General features: G+C 46.6%; 1 protein-coding gene across 2 annotated transcripts in view; it reads right to left on the bottom strand.

Annotated features, from left to right (window-relative positions):
• Positions 1–25,987, bottom strand: part of RNF216 (ring finger protein 216) — an 883,004-nt gene that overhangs the window by 25,138 nt on the left and 831,879 nt on the right. For both annotated transcript variants that reach the window (XM_085629139.1, XM_085629141.1), the window contains one exon: positions 5,535–5,604. In XM_085629139.1, the coding sequence (XP_085485265.1) occupies positions 5,535–5,604 (70 nt within the window). The remainder of the gene's footprint in view (positions 1–5,534; positions 5,605–25,987) is intronic.

The raw sequence follows: 25,987 nt of genomic DNA, 5'->3' as shown, positions 1-25,987 counted from the left end.
CCTTTGGGTCGTCAATTTTGGACTATGCTATTGCAGACTATGGCCTGTTTCCCCATATTCTGGACCTAAAGATTATACCTACGTCACTCAGCGATCATAGTATATTGTTTTTAACAATGTCTTTAATTTCTTTGAATACGGCGTCTTGGTCGCTTAAAGGCAACGAGGCTACCTTCCATGCCTCTTCTGGAAGGTGCTTCTGGAACTTTGCCGCCATTAATGGGGTGCAGGACCTTTTGGCCGATACCCTAATGGTAATAAACGAGTGGAATGGTAGCGAATTTGTTTATTTTGAAGAATTTATGCGAAAGATTTTATTGTACGCAAAAAAAACTGTTCCCCCTAGGAAAGGAGAGGTAGTCCCCAATACATTGCGTACCCTGAATAGGGAAATAAATAAACTAGTTCGCGAACAGTATTTAGAAAGGGTCCTGGAACGTGGGAAAGAAATTGCCAGGTTAAAAAGAAAGAGAAGCAGACTCAAGCAAAAAATTAAAAAGGAAAGGGAGGATGAAGTTTGGATTAAACTAAGGGAATCTGCTGTACATGGTAATATTAAAGACTTTTGGGCAATAATTGGGAAGGGATGTGGTACGCGCCATACCCCCACCCCCATTCCTATACCAGAAGAGGTATGGTCCTCTCATATCCGAGAGCTCTATGCAGGGAACGGGACCACAGGTATTGATAATTCCATATATGCTGCCCCTGAAGACCTGGTTTTCCATCCCTCAGAGAAAGAAATCGAGACGGCTATAAAAAATATGCGGCCCTCTGGGGCCATGGGACCGGATGAGCTTCCTATGACGGTCCTCAAACAAGATCCCTTAAGTTGGAGCAAAATTTTGTACCCCTTGTTTAAGGCGTGCCATCTCTCCAAATTTGTTCCTGCGTCCTGGAGAGGAAGTATTTTGGTCCCTATTTTTAAAAAGGGTATAAGGGATAGCCCTAGTAATTACCGCCTGATTGCACTCCTCGACTCCATCGGAAAGGTCTTTGCGAAATGTCTCCTTAGATCTCTTTCTGATTGGGTCGAGGACGGCAATATTTTGCCGTTTGAACAGACTGGTTTCCGAAGGGAGCATGGCACGCTAGATAACCTGACCGCCCTTCAGGTGATCACAGATAAATATGTCCAGGTGAGAGGAGGAGTGGTATATGCCGCCTTTATTGATTTCTCCACAGCGTTCGATAAAGTAGATCGTGGAACGCTGTGGAGAAAACTGGCGACGCTTGGTGTCCCTACCCCCCTGTTGGAACTGGTGCGGGCTCTGCACACTGAGACCTGGTGCAGGGTCTTAATGGGGGGCGAAAGGGGGCTTTCGGCCAAAATACCATCTCGGAATGGCCTTAAACAAGGCTGCTTATTGGCACCCCTTTTGTTCTCCTTATATACGGCTGACCTCCCTGCTGCCATGTCTGCCAGTGAGGGGATTGCCCCGATGATAGGAGGGACTCCAATATCCTGCCTGATGTATGCCGATGATGTTCTGATTCTTGACTTGACTCCAATTGGTCTTGCAAATCGGCTACAGGCTCTACAGGCCTTTGCTGGTGAGCATTACATGAAGATTAATATTACCAAAAGTAAAGTGATGTGTATAGCTGGTAAGAAGAAGTGCCGCTCGACAAATTACGGTTGGGCTATTGGAGGGCATAGATTGGAGGTCGTAACTTCCTATACTTTTTTGGGAAAAATATTTTCGGCCAATATGAGTGAGAAACTCCATATAGAGCACTGCTCCCGCAAAGCTCTTGCCCATGGCAATGGGTTAAAGTCCTTATACCAGGCAACAGGGAAAAGACATTTTTCCAGTCTTCTAGAAGTTTTTAGAGTAAAAATCCCCGCAACTATCTTGTATGGTATTGAATTAATAGAGGTGAAAAACTGGGACTTCTGCCATAAGATTGAGGGGAAACTCTTAAGATCCCTCTCGACTCTAAACAATGCTTGCCCACTAGCCGCCTGTAGGCTTGACTTTGGACTCAGGAGTTCCTGGGTTCAGGGTCTATGCGCCCTAATAAGATGGGTGGCCAGTTTGGCTAGAGCGGGAGATGGCACCCTGCGAGTTCTCCTCAAAAATGAACTTTTGGGCAATTTTAAAGAGTTCTCTAAACTCGTAAGCAACTTTAGAAGGGCTGTAAAGATACTGAAACTTGATGAAAGTGTTCTATTCTCCTACTCCTCCACGCAGTTAAAACATGTCCTCAAGGAGGCTTCGTGGGAGTTTTGTTTCCTCTCCGATAAAAAATCAATTGGTGATAAAAGGAATGTGGAACCTCTCATCTCCTCCTATAGGTTGAAACAGCCACAACCCTATGCCCTATGGAATCTACCGCATGGGATACGTAGGTTTTGGTTTTTGTTACGCTATGATTTAATTCCACTTAATCTACTGTTATCTAAATGGCATGGCACTTCTGCTTTGTGCAATTTATGTAAACTGAACACCCAGGACTGTATGCATGTATTATTGATTTGTCCTATGTTACGTAATTTGCGCAATCGATGGCTAAAAGTAATTTGTATCCGCCTTAGCATTGTCACTTTAAAGGATTTCCTTCATGCACTTTATTGTCCTCCGAACGAAATGTTCTGTTCTTATATTTTTAACTTTTTTAAAGGATTTTTAGCTATTTATTAATATCCTTGGTGATATTTTGTCTGTCCGGCCTTGTTAGATTGATTTTCTGATGTATAGCTATTGCGGATTGAATTTTGTTTTTAAATTTTTGTATTTTCTGTGTATTTGTTGCTGTGTATTGTATATGTTTATGTGGCCCTCTTGAGAGCCAAAACATAATAAATAAATTTTGAATTTTTTTTGAATACTGACGCACAGGGGAACGGTTGACTAAAAACTTTCTGGATCCAGTCTGACGCCTGGGGGATATTCTAAGGTAAGGAATCTACACCTAACTGTTTCTTTCAGATTGTTTTTTCTGTCATTGCTGAATGTAGTATTATTATATTTTTGATGGACAAAGGTGCTGTAATTAGCTACTGAAGTGCAGGCAGAAGCTGATGCCCATTTTATTCTGTTAGGAATAAGTACTGCATTAAAATGCACTTTGTCCTGCTACTTGAAATAATAAATAACTTTAACAACAACAAAAAAAATCTATCACCAGCGTTTAAAATTCCTCAAAATACAATTTCTTATTGCACACATGGCATGACTCTGAATTAGAGGAACTAAAAGTAAACCCCAAATACAAAAATCTTTAGTCTGCATAATCCCCCTCCCCCCAATCTATAAAAAAAATAGCTTCCTTTTTTTTCCTGGCCCTACTATCATAACAAACGACTTGCCTGTATTAACTTTAAATCCTAGGCCCTCCATAAAAGACACAAAGCTGTCCAAAAGATCCTATAAGGCATTACCTGTATTACCTGTACAGGCCATTAGCACTGCATCATATGCATATAATGAGGGGTTGGATGAGTTCCAATATATGGGACATCTGTCGTTTTGTCAGACAAGAATTTATCGATACAATTGATATCTAGGGTCAAAAGGAAGCATGCTAGTGTGCAGCCGTCTTACTCCCCTACCTACTTTAAAACAACTGGAAGTTTCCCTGGCGTGGCCATAATGTACTGCTGCTGTAGTTTACGTATAAAATGAATACATATATACATCAACCCCCAGATCAGACAAAGTTCCCAAAGCAAAGAGCAATTAACTAGATCAAAGGCTGACATGAGGTCCATAAATGAAAAATACAGAGTCTATTTGGTATTCCAATTTTAATGCAGATCTATGCAGGAGAAAAAGAAAACCTTAAGTGCGGGGAGGAGGGAGATGATAAAAGAATTGTGCTAGCACCTGCAGAAAAAATTACAGATTTACAACTTAGCAGAAATAATTTTAGCAGTTTTTTTAAAAAAACACACGTTTACAAAAAAATAGTAGTTCAGATTGAATCGTTTAACACTTTTTGTATATCTCAGCAGTTAAAAGTCACTATTCAGGAATTCACAGCTCAGGTCAAACACATTTGAATTTTTTGACAAGTGTTGCTGGCTGGTGAATGCCTTCTTAGATTTAGACTGACTTTGGTGCTGTGGAAAAAACACATTTCCACAGAAAAGGGTTGGAACTAGAACAAGTGCCTGATTCCAGGGCAGTATGTAGGAGGTAGCCAGTAACTTGGACAGCTCTACTAACAGACCATGAAAAACATAGACAACTGCATATGATTTAGGACTAAAAACACAATTGTGAAACCTGCAATTTTAAGTAATGAATTGGTCTATAATTTTGTGAAAAATTGCTGATTCTATTTGAAACTTACAAAGGAATAAAAAAAAAAAAGAAAGACCTAGGGTTGTGAGAGGCAGAGAGACGGAGAAACAATGACAGAGTGGTAGAGACAAATGGCATGCGCAGTGGCGTTACGTTCCTGAGCCAACATGAGGTTTGGGAAATTCTGCATAAAACTTAAAATAAATTTTAAAAAAATAAAATGCATCCACTTGGGGTTCTTCCAGGCAAGTTTCATGCAGATCCGTTAAGTGTGGGCCCCAAAAAAACTGGGGCTCCAAATGTTGCATTTCCCTTTCTAAATACCACAAGATACTTTTGCATCTTGATACAGGAGCTAAAAAAACAATCAACTAATCAGATCGAACTTGGCATGTACGTAAAGCTAACCCCAGGGAAGTACCTTTGTTTGATTTGGTGTAAATCCATTGAGTAGTTTGAGAAATTAGCATTAATTAAGGCAATGAAGAGGTTAAAATTGAGAGATATCTGGACTGTTAATTGACAGATCTTCCACAAATTCATGTATCCATGGAGGAATCATAAATGGGGTTAAAAAATTAGAGGCACACCATTGGACGAGGGAGCTTTTTCTCCTGTCATGCCTTGTAGATTTGCAAATCCACTGTGCTCTGATTGGCTGCTTGTCATAGAAATCAAATGCAGCCACCTTTACCCTTACACACTGTGCACGAGCACCATGCTGGCAAAAAGAAAATGAAAAAGGGATTAAGGGGCAGGGTGATTCTCTCCTGATCCACAGGCCCACATGGGAGCCCCGAATGAACCTGCTTTGCAATAAAGAAATATATATTTATATCACTGGATTCCCCACCCTACAGCTGCGCTTGGCCAATGGTAATACATGGTAGTTGGCCACACACATAGAATTAAGACTACGGTGTTATCACTCACGTTGTCAGTGATGTCATCACTAATGTTTAACATGCCATGAATGATGCAATATGTGAGGTCATTAGCAGTGCATAGCAGGGGCGTAATTGATATAGCCTGGACACTGAACTAGAACTGGCTAATTTCAGTATCAGTATATTCATTATTATGAGTGTGGCTAAACATATGCTTGATAGAAGGATGGTTTAATTTGTCTTCATAAATGGTCATGGTGGTGGATTAAAACTAGTTTAGCAGAAGGATGCCTATGCGTAGAAATAATTAAAAATAATTATGTAAAGATCCGAAGCATAATTAACAAAGCTTTTTTATGGAAGTAACCTAACATATCTGTATGGAAATATAACTCACCTCCGCTTTTCTTTTTCTGCTCCTCTTCCGCTTCTTTTTGAATTTCCTGAATAATCTTTTCATCATCTTGCTAGATTGACAATAAGAAACAAAAAAATCATTAATTAAACTAAATTATGTTACCCAGAATCCAGTATTTTAGCCACAATTCCAAAACGTTATTGGTCCAATTGAAAACGTTTAGGGGTAAAGACAGAGAAAAAAAGAGAAATTTCCTGTGATGAGGTTTCTCTAGAATGCACAGCTTTTATAGCTTATGTATGCTTTAAACATTTTGTTTCTTTAGGGGAAACCCAGAAGTCTTATAAGAGCTACAAATGTATTTTTAAGCCTTGCAAATCATCAGAAGCACAGTCCATTATCTGTGACGAAATTTAAATATATGGTTAAGGCAAGTTGTCTATAGATTCAGAATTTTAGATGGAACATAAGATGACAAAGGTAATATTAAAGGCAAGAGTTATATCATTACCACAGCATTCCGACCCCAAAACCTAGGTGTACACTTGAACCACTAGTAGCATCTAGGCTCCTTTTTCTACGATTAGACAAATTATTTCAGTTGAAATTCACTCAATACCTCTTCTTGCACCATTCGAAACAGCTTTCAACAAACACCTCAGCTTACAAGAACTATCTTAACTAACTTGATCTCCGCAATAATCTACAGTTATGTACACATGTAGATAGAAGTGAATGAATTGCCCTGTTACTGATCAACATAATCCACCAATTATCTATGCACTCGCACAAAACAGCTCCATAAGATATGTAAAACTGATACTGGGATCTACAGCATTTCTCGTGGAATAGTATAGTAGCATACTAACAGATGAGGCTAAATTGGTTAGCGGTATGGGGTACCTATGCTAACACCAGTAGGGCTGATGTAGCTGACTAGGTGGGGCAGATAAGCCCAGGGAGCGTGCTGTTGCCTGGCTCTCTTTATACTGCTCCGGAGTAGAATCTGACCGGTCCTCAGAAAAGCGAGTCCCTATCAATTAGCATGTTAATGAGGGACGATTAGACAGCACCAGAAAAATTTGCTGTCCGCAGTAAGACGTAGCGGCCACTGGTGCCAATTCATCTCTCCACTGAAATGGGTGGTAGTCAAGCCACGATGAATTGTAAACTTGACCTCAAAATGAACGCCTTGTATAGTTTGGGTCAGGACAGGTCAGAGGTCTCCTGGGACACCTGGGAGGACTTGAACTACCAAACCCCAAAAACTGTGGGTTCAGCGGCCCAGCAGGCAACTGGTATTTATGGACTTGAGGGTCAAACTTGTGGAATAAAATACCCTATTTCCAAAGGTTTCTACTCTTTTGGACTCCCTGCCTGCACTATTGAGCTCTCGGGTGAAAGGTGTTGGGACAAAAATATGGTGTGCCTGGAGCAGAGCAGTTGAGACTTGCAATCTGGTAAATTACAGGGGGGGCGGGGGGAGAGCAAGGTTGGGCCAGGCCCATAGGAGAGTATCTGCGGGCTCCTCATTAAAAGGGAGCAGGGACTCAGTGATGGTTTTCCCTGCTGGAGGATTTCAGTCAGACATTGGTTTTGACCTCTAAGGTGGAAAACTGATGGTGGAGAACTTCAGCCACCCTCCCATTGACCTGTAAAGGAAGCATGCTCTTCAGTGGCAGGATCTGTGCATGTGAGTAGATCAAAATTAGGGGTGGTATCAAGGCCACTTGGAGGTCATCATCCAATTTGCCTCATTCTAGAGTTGACCGATTTCATCATCTGCGTCGTAATCATTGTCAGAATGGGTACAAAACAAAGAGTACAGTGTATGGTATTTTTCTGGTGGCTGCAGGATGTCATGTGGTGCACACTGTAGTTCCATGGAACGAGTGCCTCACTCAAGGTCAAAACAGCACCAACGTTGAATTAGAAAGTATACTCATCTTCCGGCATAGATGAAGTCGGATTCGGTGTTGATGCCCTGGCAACTGCTGTGGATCGTGAAACCAGAGGCAAGACAGGGGCCGGGGCTCCTTGGGGCCCATAGGCACACCAGAGTAAGGTGGTAAGGATCTGAAGAGTCGGAGCATGGCCTTGCAGAACTCTTGGGCCTGTCATGGTGTCGCAGATGGCCACAGAAACTCAGACTGTGCCCGAACAAGTTGCGGGATTGGCTCAGAAGTGGACAAATCCGGGAGCCAGATTGAGAGGAATGATGAATGACTACTCCCTCATGCCTTCTCAGGAGTTTCATAGTGGAAGGAAGGGGCCGAGTGTCACTTGGATTTTTAAATGTTTTTTCTTCAACTTACTCAAAGATTTGTAGCGTGACAAATCGACCTTGGGATACACTTCTGCAACTTCTGGACCAAAAACAGGACTGAGATTGACAGACTTAAGAATTGGACCGATTTCAACAAGGAGTTCTTACGGTGCGTGGCAATGTACAACTTCGCATTGTGGTCCCATATGACCTTTGGGTTCATCAACGTGCAGTCACTGCAGACCTTCCAGTCATGGCCCGACACCAGGTGCCACAGGAAAACCTGAAAGGGATCTACCACAGATATTTGCTTGAGACACTCCCTGCAAGATTTAAACTCTGTAGGTTTCGGACGCGACATGTCCCTTGCATTGGAAATAAAAAAAAGTGTTCAGAAAGCAACTCAGGATCCAGGTTTGGTGGTATGGAAAGGAAAAAAACGTATGTCAGCGTGTGGGAGTGGTACCTATTTAGACCCAGTACGTCACTTTCGGAGCGGAACTGTACAAGTGTGGAGCCACACGGCGCCACCTACAGACGTGCAGTGGTATGACTGAAAAGGGTTTCCAGATCAAGTTTGATGCCTGGAGAATATTTAAAAGGTGAGGAATCTGCTGTTGAAGCCTGTATCAGAATATATAAGTAAGTCATAGGCATACTAGGACATCTGAAGAAGCATAACGAATTGAGCTCTCAACGTTTTCTGATGTTTAATGCCACAGAAGCCATAGCAAAGAGCGAAACAGATCTTTTTCCCAACTTTTAAGGTGAATGATTCTGCTAGTCTATGTGAACTCTACTATTCTCAACAAATGCCATTTCTACCTTGCCACTCAGTGGCAGGAACAGGCAGTGATTCTCAAAACAGTCAACTAAAACTGCATAAACCGTGTACCATGCATGCATATGATTGTAATATGCAATAAGTACCTGCTAGCGTGCCCCTCTATTGGCCTCACCCCACAACGGTATTCACCCTAGGCAGTTCTATCATTAGTAAGGCATTATGGATGTAAACGTTTTGCCTGTCAGCAAGAGGGCTAGGGAGGCCAGCATTTTGAAAAAGGAGAGAGCCTGCGAAATAGAAGTAAAAGACAACAACATGGAGGTAAATCTATTCTACTCCAAAGATAAGTGATAGATAACGAAGCAAGAACAAGATTAAAACATAGAAGAAAGGCAGCATGGGCCACCAATATCTACACAATCTAGTTCTACAAGTCTACTTCCCTAAACTACACGTTTCCAGAGGATACCCATGGAGTGGTCCACATATCTACCAATGAGATATCTTATGGAGCACAACAGAAACCAGGTGAAAACTGAGGTGTTCATGAAAATATTCATGGGAGGAAATGTTCTATGCAGCTTGTAAGTATGTTGGCTACAAAAAATAGCTTTTATCAATGTGGTTTTGAAGTCCATTTTCCCTGCATCACAACTAGGAAGAGTGATAAAGAGATGGTCAGAGGAAGAATTTTGCTTTCACTGATCAGACAAAATCATGAACATATGCAACACTGACGTTATGTAGCAAGTCACTAATCATGGGTCCATACTGAAGACAGAGATCGAGATGAAAAACAGACACCACCTGTGGGTTGAAGTAGAGTTCTTATCAGAAAAAATACTTTCCCAAGGGAAGAGAACGCAGAGTTGAAATGTACACAAGGTTAGTGTCTCACAAATGCCTAACATCAGTAACCGCATAAAGGGATGCCTTTTTACAAGAGAGCACTTCCAAAGGGCAGATTGCCCGCAGGTCTTGAAGATGGAGTTGAGGAAAATATGGTTGAGTTACCCCTCACGGGTTGTGTGTATACATCTCTTCAGTTGACTCTCAAATGGGCTATCTGGCTTCAATAAACGTAAAGCTCACACAGAGTAATGGAGTGAGAACTCAACAGGCCTGAAGGGAAAGGTCAGATGGTGAAAGGCAATGGTGGTCACAATATCATGTAGAAAGCACTAACTTTTAAGAACCACGGAGGTTCTCTGGTGACTCTGCAAGCCTTAGGGAAATAGATCGTTTTAGAGATGAAAAGCATGGGAATGCTTGAGTTCACCAGGAGGCATCCCAAACCAAACCAGGCATGTGTCTTACAATTGTGGGGTGAAAGGCTGTCACAAGTATACCTGTACACGCATTATTCCAACAGCACTTCTGTCTAATCCACTGTTCCGTTTGGATGAATGGATCACTAGATGTAGTATCTATGTCAGTGGACAGCTGGGAAGGCAAGAAGAGGCCTTAAACTCAAAATCTCTTTCAACACCCAGGACTATCTAGCACCTGTCTGGGTGGATGTAAACAAGTTCAGTGGTACTGGTGGTAATCATGCAAGTGAAAGATTATTGCTGGGATTTACTGTCACAGTTGTGCTGCAATAGGCAAGGGTATAAGTACCTGGTCAGGAATGTAGAGCTGAAGATCTGAGCAAGATGTTCGAGATGCCAGTTGGTCTAAAGAAGATCTAGCATTGATTACTTGTTAGTGGATTACCTTAGAGGTTGGGATCAAGTAAATACTGGTCACAAAAGCACAGTGTGCCCCTCAAATAGGAGGGTGTAAACTAGGAGCTTAGTGATCAGTGTCCTATCAGAGCCTCTAGATGATTTAACAGATGTTAGAAAGGTCCCCAGACTGCCAACTTAGAAGAGGGGACTCCCTTGAGAGATCTGGGTATTTGCTCTCTTATTTCCCCTCGGCATTGAAGGCTGAAACATGGAGTGCCTACGGTCAACCGACCTTAGATCTGGGAGGAGTTGTTGGCCCAAAGCATTAAGGCTCCTCTTCGACTCAAGGAAGTATGAGCCTAAACAGCTCCATTCAGTAATGAAGCCAATTGGGCCACAAGCTTATTTAAATGAATGGCCTTAGGCAGTAGACAGCCTTAATTCCATCAGTCAGTAATGAACATCCACGGTAGGAGGACATATGTAGAATAAGTATATAGGGTAATCCTTCCCTCAGTTCAACACACTTAACAAAATGGAAAACACATTTAAAAAAAAAAAAAAAAAAACAATCTCTCTGCTAGACGTCTGCTTCCAGCATAGACTTAAAAGTTTTAAAAAATAGTTTTCACTTAACAATTGGATTTAGGAAGATAGAAATCATATCTCCCTAGACTTTTTGTGCCATATCGTGCTATTATTGAGAGAAAAAAATTAAAAGTAAAAAAAGAAAAGACAACATTATCTACATTTTTCTCACAACACTGGGCAATTCGAAATAAAAATAAATCAAAGAAAACCAAAAGAAACCGCTGTTAATAGTATTGAACTCTAGCGGTTCAAAAACCACAATTGTGGGCCATTAATCAAAATTGCAATAATACTACTTTGGTAGACTTACTAGTGTTTCTTATTAATTGTAATCTCTTACAAATAAAGAATTACAAAATAAATAAAAGGGGTTATATTGCTTACAAAAATTATCTGTATGGATTGGAAGTTTAAAAAAAACAATTTGTTATATTAGTTTGGCTTTAGGGTGATATGTCCTTGTAGAGTAAACTTCATCCACCCTCCAGATCCTGTCCAAGGCCTGAGGTAAGTTCCGGCTTTCTTTTGTTATGGCTTTTTATTTTTTTAGGTTAGCGGACCTATTCCCTATTCTTACGCTGCAGGAGAACTATTCAAACTGACAGCTAACTAACTCATGCCCAAATTCCAATTGCTATGAGCAGGGCAACTTTTACATGCAACACAGCTCGGCTAAAGTGTCTGTCGAACAAGTTCCTTACCTGTGGTAACACTCTCTTTGTTGGATACTCTAACCAAAGATTCTTCACTTACGAATTCCGTGAGGTGCCTCACTGGATTTGGAACTCTTTTCCTTTAACAGCCACTCTGCCTCATCCAAACTTCATAAGAGACAACATGGACCGGCATATAGGTGCCACCCACGTCTGCTGAAGTCAGTTTATCAATGAAACGTCTGTGCCTTCAGATGGGAGCGAATAATAATTTGGTGGTTGGATACATTTCTAAATTTTAAATCAGACCATTTGATGTATTAAAAATCCACTCCACAGAATAGGAAGAAGTTCGGGCCAATAAGGAAGCTATAGTTAACAGATACCCAAGTAGTAACTTCTCAAGGATAGAAGGTCTGCGGAGTGGACTTCACACTACATATATAGTAGTATCTGGTAAAGATGTGGAAGGATGCTCATGTAGCAGCCAAAGCCATATTAGTGGTTTTGCCTCTGGTGGAAGGAGCTGAATGGCCCTCAGGAGACTTCTCATGTGAACAGATCCATCTTCAAAGAGTCCGTTTTTTAATTGCCCTTCTCTTTTTTGCACAGGTGAAGCAGTAATCCACCTGGTAATCCTTGGTGTGATCGATGTAGAAGGGAAGGGCCCTTTTGGGTTACAACAGATGAATCCTTTCCTCTTTAGAGAGATGTGGAGAGGAGATATGTTGGGAGAATGAAGGACTAACGCACATGGAAGAGCAAAGCCACTTTTGGAGGAAAAGAAGTAGGGTATGAAGTAACCACTTAACAGGAAAGAATGCGGTTGTACTGACAGTGACTGTACACACTGATAAGAGGAAGAGAAATGATTCTGAAGAAAACTTTGATCTTAAGAGTGAGCAACCTCAAAGAGCAACTGTGCTTCGGCTTAAAAGGTGTGCACATCAAGAACGCACAAACCAAATTAGGGTCACACCACACCATGAAAAAAAAAAAAAGAGCAGGAGGAAGCATATATGCAAGCCCATTCAAAAAATGCTAAATAACAGTTGGCATCAGAAAGCTCCACCTGAAGCATGCTAACAGACGGTCCTAGCACCAGGCCACAAACTTTACCCGGCAGCCTGCATAGATAAACTTGTTAGACCAGTAGCAAGCAGCCAATGTAAAATCCACTACTTCTGCATGCAGGTTGACACCACTCAACTAGTTCAGCTGAATCTTCATGAGATGTAGGTTGCTGAGGTTCAGAGGAAGAAAGCTGTCCTGGATAGCAGGTCCCCCGAAGAGGTAGGAAGAGTCGAAGGCAAATGCTTGTTCTCAGCAGCTTGGAGTACCAAACCCCTCTGAGCTCAGTCTGGGGCTAACCGAATGAGCTGAGCCCAGTCTCTCCTGACCTTTCTCAGAACTCATACAACCAGAATTGAAAACACACAAAGGAGACCAGAATCCCACTGGAGATGGAATGTGTATCCGAAGGACCCTCATGTCAGAAAATTCAGAGCGCAAAAAAAGCATAACAGTGTTCTTGTCAACGACAAAAAGATTGACCCAAAGCATGCACCACTGACCAGAAATGCCTTAAACTACTTCTGGGTGCAGACGCTGCTCTTGGCGAGTCAGATGATCCCTGCTGAGCTCATCTCCTGTGACATGGAGGAAACTGGCGAGGTGATGAACCTTCAGGGATAACCTTTGAAGGTCTAGCCACCACCAGAGTTTCAGTGCTTCCCGTCACAGTATCAGTTACCCATCCCACCCTGGTTATTGTACTATTTTACTGTCATGTTGTCTGTCTGGCCCTAGACAGATTTTCCCTTGATGGCAAGCCAAATTGGACATGAGCCTTAAACATCTGGATCATATACAGAATGTCCTGGACTCAACTACAGGGGTGGAAAAGCCTTGTACACTTCCATATCCAGCACAGCCCAGATGAAGGGAATCCTCTTTACTGCCTGAAGATGGTATTTTGGCTCGCTGAAAGAGAACACCACTGAGGACAGAAGAAAGACAGTCATCAGCAGATGGTACATGGCTGACAGAGGCAAGCCTGGCTTTAAAAGCTAGTCATTGAGGTACAGAAATAAGTCTATCGCTGACCAGCGAAGATCGGCCATGACCACTGCCATCACCTTCATAAACACCAGGGAGACTGGGGTGAGGCTGAAGAGTAGGATGGTGAACTGGGAGTGTTCCACTCTGTACAACGAAGCAAAGGAAACATCTACAGGAAGGGGACATGAAATTAAGCAATCAGTAATGCAAAGGACACCAAATCAATTCCAAAGATTTAGGGTAGAGAGGACCTGAGCCAGAGTTAATATATTGCTTGTGTCCTCTGAAGGAAGGTGTGCATGAACAGAATGTACAAAACTGGCCCTAGTCTGCTGTCTTTCTGGGGCACCAAGTAGTACTGGAATTAGCAGCCCTTACTTCTCTCCACCGCAGAAACTCTCTATTGTCCCATTTGGGGAGCAATGTCCGAACTTTTTTGGCAATAATGCTGGCATGATCTGCTTAAGTCTGAGCAAAAACTGATGGATAGTGGGGTGGGGGGTGGCAGGGTTGGGGGCCGAAAAGGAAGGGCATATGCATGTTGAACCACCTGCAGGACCTATGGGACTGATTCAAATGTATGCCAGCCAGGCAGACAAATGTATTCTGCCCCTACTGACAGCAGATGACCATCGGAGGAGGAATCCGAGTGGCTTTATAGTGGCTGCTCCTGTGACGAGGAAGAGAAGGACTCACTATATTGGTGGCCACAGCCTCTGCTACCACCACCATTTTTAAGCCACGAAAGAGATAAATGGGCTGCCCCTGGCAACCACCAAGTCCCAGGTAGTAATATCTAAATATCTAATTTTGTTGGTGAAACTGGTGGACCATAAATAGCAAGCCAAAGGAGCAAGTCACATAACGGCAATCTTCGAACTGATCCAGCACTCAGTCTACCTTGTCACCAAACAGACCACACATCCAAGGAAAAGCCCATGGAGTGTAGCCAAGCAGGATGCCAAATCACTACTCTGGGCAAAAAGCATGGCTTACGCAGTCTGTGGTGTCCAGACCATTCTTAAAAATGTACTTGGCTACGTCCCGTTAATTGTGGACCGTCTGAGCGAAGCCATGTTGGAATTCCTCAAGAAAGGGGGGGGGGCAAGTTCTTATGTCACCATATCACAGAGGATATGTATGATTTTCCTGACAAGCAGACAGCATTGAAAGACCTCAAAGCTAAACTGGTAGACAAGAAAACCCTTGTACCAAGCGGGTTAATGGGATTCAGATTCTCTGTCACTGGGAAGGCATTTGGATTTACCTTGCTGGCTGATCTTTTAATAACCTGGCTCTCCACCATGTGGTACCGAGTCAGAAAGGACAGATCACACTGGGCTGGTCTATGTCTCCTAAGAATGCGATTTCTCACCGGCAGTGCTGAACATTGTTTTGACTCTGTGGCTTAAGAGATCACTACTGGAAAAAAGGTATTTTTATCGGTAGGGAGCCTCAATGGGGAGTTAATTCTGTATCAAGGGAAATACTGAGGTCTCTAGAATTCTGAAAGTGTACATAGGATCAGAGTCAGTCTATTGAGGAGCTGGCTAATTGCCTGCCTTATCATGCTAATCATGCTGAACATTCTTAATGCCTTGTACCACATACGAATCTGACCCAAAAATAGCCTCAAGCTATCAGAGATATTGGCACTGAGGCCAAAACGCGGTCATAGAATCTTCTAAAACTAAGGGCCGTGCCTTTGTGAACTCTTCCAAAACATTGGCCAACATCTATACTAGCTGAACTCTGCTCTGGATCCAAAATTGGAGTTCGGTTGGATCCAGAAGCTGCGCCTCAGGAGAGAAAGTCGTCGCTAAACCGGCCACAACCAGAGTAGCCTTTGGCAAAGGTGTGGCCAGGCACTGGCCAGTCGCCTGATGGAATCCCAAAAGCCAGAAGTCTGACTGGGTGTTGGACAATCCATGGGGCCAAAAGGTGCTTCAAAGGTACCATGGACCAGGAATCGTAAGAAAAAGTAGTAGCATGGTCTCCTGGTGAACAGGTAAATTAAGGGCCCCTCAGCTCCAGCTGGGGGATGGAGATCGATGACCAATGTAAAGTTGGACACTAGGAGTGCTAACTGCAGTGTCACTCCTTGGAGTGAGAGCAGAGGGAAGATGACTCCAGCTTGGATTTCTTGTGCTTGCCTTTTAACTTGAACTTACCCAAGGACTACTACCTGACCTGGGTCCAAGTTATGGATCTGGAGCAGGCCCGAGACCTGCAGCGGAACCCACATTATTTCTTATGTACAGCAACATACAGTTTTGCCTCCCGCTCCCTGGTGGCCTTTGGATACATCAATGAGCAGTTGTTGCATTACTTTAATTATATCTGGATCCAAGACACCAAAGCCAGATGTCGTGCAGGTCCATACCGTCATTTTGTTGCTGCAGGTGTGGATGAGTTTGAAATATGGTGTCTTAAGGGAAACATACTCCCTTATCCCAAGTCAAAAAAACATTATGGAATTTGGTAAAACAGTCAGACTTTTGAAAGTGGAGCGCAAAATATAAACTGAAGAGCACAGAAAAACAAGCATTTACAATGTTAAAGTTAGAGCTATTGGCATTGCTCAGGACATTATTTTTGTTTATGTTTTTGTTTTTAAAACATTTAAAGAAACGGCATTGTTATTTACAATGTCAATAGCACCATGGTGCACCATAGAGAGCATGCACAACATGGCCCAGAGAAAGGATGCGCACAGCCCCGAGACAGCGAGTAACAGGACTAGGAGGATGCTCAGACCCTTCGACCTCAGGAGCACAGACTCTCCGTAGATGGGACACAAGGGCGTGCAGAATGAGGACAGTAAGGGGACACGAAGAGACCATGCACTTGCACCTGGGGGTCAGGGACCTAAATAAAAAAATGCAGGGTCTCTTTGGAGACAGGAGACAGAGCTACACCCCCTCAGAGATGAAACACAGGAGACCTCAGGTCGATTATGATTCAGGGAGCGTCTATCATATATTGTATTTATATAGCGCTTACTACCCCTGGCGAGGCGTTGAAGCGCTTTGTGGAGAGTATGATGGGACAGCACGGATCTCTGGAGAAGCTCCTGCGGGCACCTGTGGTGAAATAAGAAGAATATAAAGAAACTCCTCCAGAAAGGAAGGCTGGTCGTGTAACTCTGAATAGTTTGGGGTACGGTGCGTGGATCTCGAGAGGGGGGCTAGGGGAGTACAGCGCTTGGAATTTAGGGGGGCCAAGAGCCCTAAAATACCCTCGTTCCACCAGAGAATAGAAGTGAGGGCACAAAATGAGTAGAACACGCGGATGAAGAACTTTCGGTACTGCGCTCCGTTCCAGCCTAGTCGACAGCCTCGTCTAGGGTACTGCCCGTGCCCTCAGCCCTCACTGGACTCCCCCGAGGCCCTCAGAGACGCCGCCCACCCCGAGGCTCACCTGCAGCCGCTGCCTCCCGCGCCGCCAGCCTGGCGAGGACACTGGATCCTGCAGGAGTCCGCCGCGGAACACAGGTGTCGCTGTGCGAGGCGCCTCTCCCGGAATCCCTTCCTGGAGCAGCGGTGACGTTACCATCGCAGCAGCACTCTCAGCCGAGGGGCCATAATGCGCTATACAAGTGTTAAAAATAAGAAAGCCTTTAAAATATTTTCAAGGTCTTTTTGTGGTTCGGTCAATGAAGAAACATGGCATAAAGTAGAGCGCGCGCTGGGTGCCCGGGAGTCGCCCAGGCGCAGCATATGCGCAGCTCGGCTGCTTTAGAGGACTTTAACTGGGGCAGCTGGATGACGCCATGAACACCACCATCTTTCTCGGAGGTCAAGCAGAAATGCCTCGGAGAAAAGCAGCGTCATTTTCGGATTCGGGGGTGTGTTTTTCTTTCTCTCCTCTTCCCATTGGCTGGAATGTTTACATTCCAGAGGAGAGAAAGAAACTAAAAAACACGCCCCCAAATCCGAAAAAGACGGGGCTTAACTGGACAGACGCCCATCTCCTCCAATGGCTGGCCTCCGTTTAGGAAGCCAGCCAAAGGAGAAGAGGGGCGGGTTCTAGCCCCACTACTGAAAAACATTAAATCTCACGAGCGAGACTGCGCAAGCGCAGCCTTCGCTAGCCGAGACCTAAAAAAAGATCTAATGTGAGCGCAAATATGTGGAGCCTATATGAGAGCCTGCCTAGTCACTTCTGGAGATGAGACGAGGCTGCCGTGGAGTCAGATGGCACCACTTACTGGTGCATGAGAGCTGGTATCTGAAAAGTTTCCAGATTTAGTCTGGTGCTTAAGGAATTAAACTGTTTCAGAATCTGCAGCTTGCTGCATCCATCAGAGGCCGAATGCCTGAAATTTAAGGTGGTAGTGCTTGCCAAAAGTGATGACTTTGTAGCAAATCTGCAGATGTCTGCAGCCACACCATCTCTGGAGAGGTACATGGTGGCAACCATTGCCCAAGTGGAATGAGCACAGCTTTCTGGAGAATATTTCTTCACCAGAGAATTATTTCTTAGCCTTGTCGTGTCAGATCTTGACGAACAAGCTATTTTCCTTCAGTAACACTTTACCACTAGTTGCAGATTTCTTACCTTAGAATATTTCCCAGGTGTCAGACTAGATCCGGAACTTTTTGCCAGCTGAGTTTGTCTGCCCTGACATTCAGGTTAGCCCGGCAGGTGTTGAGTCACAAGGGAAATACCCTGGCCTTCCAACCATGGCTGGTGGTTGAGGGCCTCTTGCAAGAGGGTTCACAACCCTACCTGCCTGGTTTGTTGCAGTATCACATGGTGGTGGTGTTGCCTTTGAACACATGTTCCAGTCTACCCTTCATCAAATGAAGGGAGACTTTCAATGCCAAACGGACCACCCTTAGCATCACCAAGTTGATGTGAAGCCCGGACTTTGCCAAAGACCTGAGTTCTCTGATCACCACCTCTCCCAGATGGTCACCCCAGCCCAGGAGGGATGCATCGGTCACTACTCTCAGCTTTCGCTGGGGAAGGGAGAGGGTTTTGCCGCTGACCCACTCACAGTTCGTCAGCCACCACTGCAGGTCTTTTGCAGTTCCTTCCGAGATCTGGACCAGATTGGAGAGAATCCCCTGATGCTGTGCTCACTGGAACTTCATGTCCCACTGCAGAGCCCTCATATGCCAATGGGTATGTGTCACAATAAGAATTCAGGAGGCCCAACAGCCTCGGAGTCAGTCTCACCAAAATGCAGGATAGGGGCTAAAACAGCTGCTTTATCCTGAATATCCTGGACTCGTCGTTCAGAAGGATAGGACCAAAACTGCCCAGAACTGTACGATGAAAGGGTGTGTCTGAGAGGGTGTGACTTTGGTGTGTTGATAGTGAACCCTAGTGAATTCAGGAGATTTGCCGTAATCTGGAGGTGGGAGACAACTCCGTCTGGCGAGCCCACCTTCATCAGCCAATTGTCGACGTAGTGGAAGACTAACTCCTGACCTCTGCAGATGTGCTGCAGCAACAGTCATCACCTTATTGAACAATCAAGGAGTACTGGTGAGGCCAAAGGGGAGGCATGGCAAAAAAAGTGCTCTTGGCCCACCGTGAACTGCAGGTAATGCCGGTGGGCGAGCAGGCAGGATGGGGATGTGAAGTATGCATCCTGCAAATCCAATGCTACCATCTAATCTCCAAGGTTCAGGACAGACAGCACCTGAGCTACAGTGAGCATTTTAAACTTCTCCGTTTCAGAAAAAAGTTGAGAAAGTGCTGGTCTAGGAAAGGATGGTCACCTCCATCCTTTCTGGGCACCAGAAAGTAGCTGGAATAGCAACCACAACCTACTTCTGATGCTGGCTCCCTCTCTACGGCTCCTTTGGCCAAAAGGGACGACACTTCTCGATGGAGCGAGGAGAGATGGTCCTTCATCAGCCAGTCATAAGTGGGTGGCATGGATGGGGGGGGGGTCCTCCAAAAAGGGGATGGAGTAGTTATGTTATTATCTTAGAAGGTGCACAGCTACCCAAGGGTTTCCCGGCGCCGCCTATCAGGAACAGAAAGAAAAAGGCGAAAAGAAAATGTTCTACATATTAAACAACCAGGTTTTTATGCACTTACGAAAATTCTCATATACAGTTTTTTTTTTGTTGGTTTGTTTTTAAACAAACTTTATTCAGCATTTAGTCACAATACACAGCTTATGCCTACAACCATACATGGCCGGCAGCGTGACGGTATAGAAAAAGGTAATGGTGTACACAGCGGTTCGTCCACAACCCGCTAGGGGCCGGCCGCGTTGCAGTGTTAGCAAAGAGTAGGATGACAAAGCAAACAAGGAGATCTCCCGTCCTGGTATTCAATTTTGGAATTGGCAGGTAATGATCGTGACATATCACATGTATACAGTGCCCACAGAAACACAACAGCCGGCGGAACCTCCCCTCATCATGTGACCCAGTGGTGTAACATATTCCATCTCATCCCATCATCAACCAATGTCATGGGAGCACAAGGGAAGGATCCGCTCCATCCCCTCCCTCCTGCTCTCCCCTGAAACGCTGCCCCGAAGCTCGGAAGCCGAATCCCTCAGCCGCCGAAGTGTGAGCTGTCTTGAAATGTATGCAGTGGCGCTTCGGCACCGACCCGATCCCATCTCCATGCGCAACCGCCCCAGCAGGGCGGTTCCATTGGGTTCGGAGCCATAGGATCTATCTAATAGAGTCATAAATGATGTGTTATGATATGGGGTGTGAGAGCAGGTATGTCGTGAGGGGGCTCCATATGTCCAGTGGACGAGCCACCGCGGGCAAGAGCTCCGCGTATTGGAGCAGCGTTTCCTGACATTGCACCATATTACTAATCCAGGCTTTGAATTTCGGGGCTCTGCCCCTTCCCCACCTGCAAGCTATCAGTCTCTTGGCCATAAGAAAAGCGATGGTGGCGAATCTGCGTACAGGCTTTCTAATGGTTTTTGTGTAGCCCAGTAGCGCCTGCACTGGAGATGGTGACAATGGGACATTTATCATCTCCGAGATGCCCAAATATACCTGACCCCATTAGTCGGCAACCTCCCGGCAACTCCACGCTACATGCAAGAAATCCGCCGCGGGTGCATGGCATCGCCAGCAAAGGTCGTCCTCCCGTAGACCGATCCTGTGCATACGAGCTGGTGTACAATAGAGTCTATGCAGAAACTTAGTGAATAACCCTGAATCTGCTGCTGGAAGAGATTTGTTCGGTTTGCGCACAGCAGAATTCCCAGATGTCGTCCGTAATGGGTTCACCCAGCTCTCCCCCCCAGCCATGGCGCGCCCTGCAATGTTCCAGCTCCGGTATGGCATGTATTAAGTGGTATAGGTGCGAGACCGCATGTGCAGGAGTAGCAGCTGTAAGCAGCTGATGTAGGGGGTCTAGTGTGGGCGGCTCGGCCGGATACTCCCCCGTCAGCGCTCGAATCCCACTACGAAGTCTGATATATAGAAATGTATCCATGGGAGTGGATGTAAGGTCAGCAAACATGTGCGTCTGCGACCTAAAACGACCATCTTGATATAGGTCTCCCCATGTCTTGATGTTGAATTTGTTCATAAAGTTTTTAAATATTTGTTCCTGCAGAAGAGGGATCGTGGGATGGTACGCCAAAGGGAGCAGCGGAGAGTATGGTAGGGTCGTGTTAGTTTTTTCCGAGATACGACGCCACGCCATGACCGTACTAGAGACTGTTGTAGCTTCCGCTATAGGAGTTGCGGGCGCACTAAATAAAGCACCTTCCAGCGGGATCGGGTCCGCCAACCAATGCTCCACCGCCACCTGAGGCAGAAAGGGCGTGGGGCGGATCCAATAGTGTACATAGTGTGCCTGGGCACTGTCATAGTACAGCTCAAACTCCGGCAGATCAAAGCCGCCCTGTGCGAACGGGCGAGTCAAGACACCCCAGCGCAGTCGGGGCTGCTTTCCTCCCCATACCAGTCGGATAAGCTCAGATCGCAACATTTTTAAAAAGGTCTTGCCCGGGTAGTATGGGATATTTAGGAAGAGGTACAGAAGTTTGGGCAGGATCACCATCTTAATGAGGGATGCGCGCCCTGCAAAGGAGAGTGGCAATGTGATCCATCTGGTCACGCAATTTCGAATGTGGTCAAGGGCACGTCCATAATTCAGCCGCATCAGTTCGTCCCGGTCTCTAGTGAGCTAGATGCCCAGATAACGGACCTCCTCCGTGCACCACCGCAGTGGATAATCGAGGAGGAATGGTTGGGCCGCTCTCGTGAGCGGAAAGATAGTGGATTTTCCCCAGTTAATATGGATACCCGACATGCCGGCAAAGCGAATGAATTCTCGCAAAATGGGATTGAGGTTAGTACTGGGATCACGTATGTATAGCGTTATGTCATCCGCGTAAAGGGACACAAGGACCTCTCGCTGTAGACAACGTAAAGCCCTGTCCCGGTGGTGCTGTCGGAGTCTGGCTGCTAGCGGTTCCAACGCTATGGCGAACAGTAATGGAGATAGGGGGCACCCCTGACGCGTGCCTCTGGATACGGCAAAGGCGTCAGATATCCGACCATTCACCCCAACGCGAGCGACCGGTTGACGGTAAAGTATACCTATCCACTGTGTGAAGCCTATTGGCATCCCCATGTTACGTAGTATGCATAGGAGGTAGTCCCATTCTAACGAATCAAAGGCCTTAGTGGCGTCTAAGAACACCGCCACCCTGCCAGGGATGAAGCCCACCTGATCCGACAGCACCAGCCCTCCCATCAGTAGCTGCAAGCGATTGGCCAATACCTTGGTCAGTATTTTTGCATCACAGTTGATTAGGGATAGGGGGCGGTAGGAATCACAACATTCGGGTGGCTTACCGGGTTTTAGTAGAGAAATGATGAGCTTCCTGCATGGTCGGGGGAAGCATTCCGGCCTCGTGTGCCTCGAGATACACCTCTCGAAGCACCGGCACCAGGACATCTGCGTAGGCCTTATAAAAGTCTATGGGCAGCCCGTCCAGCCCAGGAGCCTTCCCAGGTGCCATCTGGTTGATCGCATCCCGTATTTCGTCTAGGCTTATGGGTTCTGCCAGAAACTCTCTATGTCTGTCCGGAAGCCACCCCAAAGTGAGGTCCCTCAGGTAGTTCCCCATATCTAGGTCCCCCGCTCTGGTAGTCGAGTAGAGTGTGGAATAGTGGTCTACAAAAGCGTCTAAGATCGACTGTGTGTCACGTAATGGCTCCCCTCCGTCTCCCTCCAACTCCAACACGAAATTCGAGCCACGTCGGGGGCGAATCACTTCCGCCAGGAAGCTCCCGGGACGCTCTCCCTCCCCGTAAGCTCTAGCCCTGGAATGTTTACCCCGAAATTTCACCTCAGCGGTGGTAGTATACTCAGATAACACCTCCCGATACCGCGCCTAGGCGGCGGAATCCGTGTGATAGTCCGGCTGGGTTTCTAGTGTTCGAAGTGTGTTTTCCAATGTATGTAAGGTATTGCGCAAGACCCGCAACACACCTGAGCCTTTAGATATGCAAATGCCTCGTACCGTGACCTTCAATGCCTCCCACAGTGTGGCTACCCGCTCTACCGATCCCTTGTTATGCGATAAAAATTCTTCAATATCCTGACGGAGTTCAGAGCGGAATAGCTCATCAAGTAGTATGTTGGGTTGGAGGCGCCAGGATGGGGGTCTCCCCAGAATGTCCGGTAAGCGGAACCTGGTCAGCACCGGGGAGTGATAAGAAAACGTGCGACTCACATGTTGTGCCGCAGCCATGGAGGGGGCCAGCCCCCGAGACACCAATATGTAGTCCAGTCTAGCCCAGGTGGCATGAGCCGAGTTCCAATGCGTGCCCTCCATACTAGTGGGGTGTAAGTGCCGCCATGCATCTACCAACTCCTGATTGTCACGAATGTCTCGCAGGTATCTATGGGTGTTGGTGTAATGGTGTGTAGAAGGGTTGGACCTGTCCAAGGCCGGATCAAGGACCGCATTGAAGTCCCCCCCCCATATGAGATGTGTTGATCCCACCTCCCTGATCTTGTTCCAGAGGGCAATGAAGCTACTCGGGTCATCATAATTAGGGCCATAGGAGCATGCGAAGGTGATGGTGTCGGCGCCCATCCTTCCCCAGGTGACGCAATACCGTCCCTCTCGGTCCATCGCGTCTCCCAGTGGAGCATAGGGAACACTCCGTTTTATCAAAATAGCGGTACCTCTCGCATAAGACGAATATGCTGCGAAGACCGAATGTGCCGCCCAGCGAGCGGCAAAGCCGCCTCCGCGTTGGGGATCCATATGGGTTTCCTGCAAGAATGCTATATTTACGTTTAGTCTGTCCAATGCCCCCAATATCTGTCTCCTCTTCCTCGGGTCCCCCAGGCCCCTAACATTCCAGGTAATGACGGATAGAAGACCCCCCCCCTCCCGCTATCTTGCTGCACTTCCCGGCTCATAGCTATAGCTAGATAATCGAAACATCCTGGTGTGTGCAAACCCCCGCCCACTCCAGAGCCATTGTACAGCGGAGGGTTCAAGAGGCGAGTCCGCCCTATGCATTGTGACGTAATCCATGCTGTGTTCAAACAAAATATAAACAATCCCGTGAATACCCCCCCCCCCACCCACAACGACATCCCAATCATGCCGAGCATCTGCCCCATCCCACATCAACGCAACATTCCAAACCATAATCCTGTTGGGGAATACCCAATTGGGAGGCACCAGGGGTCCAGACCCGCCAACCCAACTCCCCCTATTTTTCACCCGCCGCCCGCTTGGGTCAGTATCAGCAGGCTGTGCGGGAAGGGGAAGGGTGTGCCAGAGCAAGATCAAGTTAACCAGCAACAATTGTACCCTGGAAACAAACGGGCCTATTACTCCACAGACCATCAACTCGACGGCGGAGCTCCATGCAAAGGAAATGACAAGCAGTGAGGCTCACCGTGTGGTAGAAGCCAAGCATTTCTATGCAGTGACAGTGTAATAATAAACAAGAAAATCAGCCCCACCCCTCTAGTCAGTCCAGAGCTGAGGTGGGGGAGCGGGAGCCATCCCTCCCAGGAGATGTTCGTGTAGCTTCGTGAGAACGTTTATGGTCTTTGAGGAAGAGCTCCACCTGAGACGGGTTCTGGAATATGTGTGACTTGCCATGGAGGACCACCCGCAGGCGCGCCGGGTAGAGCATGGAATAACGGATATCACTTTGAATTAAGCGTTTAACTGCCCCAAATTTTCGTCGTGCCTCCTGTACAGCCTGTGTGAAGTCAGGGAAAAAAGAGAGCGTGGTATTGTCATACTGAACAGGCTGCTTCTCTCATGCCAGGCGAAGCAAAGTATCACGGTCTCTATAATTCAGGAAGCGGATAATGATTGGTCTCGGAGGTGCTCCAGGAATGGGGCGAGGGCCCAGAGAGCGGTGAGCCCGCTCCACCACTAAGTGTGGGGAAAAGGCCTCCGCGCCAAAGAGGTCAGAAAGCAATTTTTCTATGAAGAGTTCCATTTTCCCCACTGCGGTGGATTCTGCCAGGCCAATAAGGCGCACGTTATTTCGTCGCGATCGCGCCTCCAAGTCCTCATTCTTCTCGGCAATCACCTTCAGTAACCGTTCCATCTGCGATACCGTGCTGGCATTGGCCGCCGCCCCATCCTCAAGCCCCGAGATCCGCTCCTCCGTCTCCTTAACTCGCTCCTCTTGTTGATCAAGACGGTGCACCACAGAGTCCAGTCGCCTGGACATATTATCAATCTTCGAGTCAATGGAAGTAAGACTTGTTTGCATGTTTAAAAGGAGCGCCTTCCAATCCACCTCCTCAGCATCTCCCACCTCCGAGTCACCCCCCCCCCCCGTCGGTGGGGTGCGGGCTTTTTTCTTTTGGGACTCAAAAGGAAGCTTGGATTGTTTATTATCCGTCTTCCCCATGATTATGGTTGACCTGGCACCTCAGCTCTCCACTCCGGAGCACCAGAGCGGAGCCCCTCCTCTAATGTAGTCAGAGACAGGCGTAAGGTATGTTGGGCGGCAATGCCGCCGGTCCAATGCGCGTCTCGGCGCTACTCCCCCACGTCCCTCGCGGCGCTGATGGACCCGTCCACGCCGGGGAACAGGGGGGGGGGGGGGGGGGGGGGGGAGGGGAGATACCTCCAACAGAGCACTGGTTGCAGTATTGATCCTGAGGGTCAAGAGCGGATTAGCGGTGGCAGTCTTGACTGTGTATACACCATCCGGTAAGTAGCAGTCCCGCGGCGAGCAGCCCACGCAGTCCCTCGGGCAGGTCCCCTCCTGTCAGTTTTGCGCGTTCCGTTCCTCACAGTGCGATGGATGGAGGGTGAGTAGGCAGGGGGAGCGTGCCCATCCCCCCCGGTGACACCCCGCAGCAGGACAGCAGTGCCCCTCTCCCCGGGCCTGTAGCGGACACAGGCAGGCCGGCAAGCAGCCGCGAGACCCTCCTCCAGCAGGTGCACCTCGACTGACAAATCCCACGTGTGGCGGGTACAGACCAGCAGCGATGGAGGTAGTCCCACCCCGCTCGTA

Source organism: Triturus cristatus, chromosome 10 (genome assembly GCF_964204655.1).
Source record: "Triturus cristatus chromosome 10, aTriCri1.1, whole genome shotgun sequence".
Taxonomy (NCBI): Eukaryota; Metazoa; Chordata; class Amphibia; order Caudata; family Salamandridae; genus Triturus; species Triturus cristatus.
This window is presented reverse-complemented; position numbering and strand designations above follow the sequence as displayed.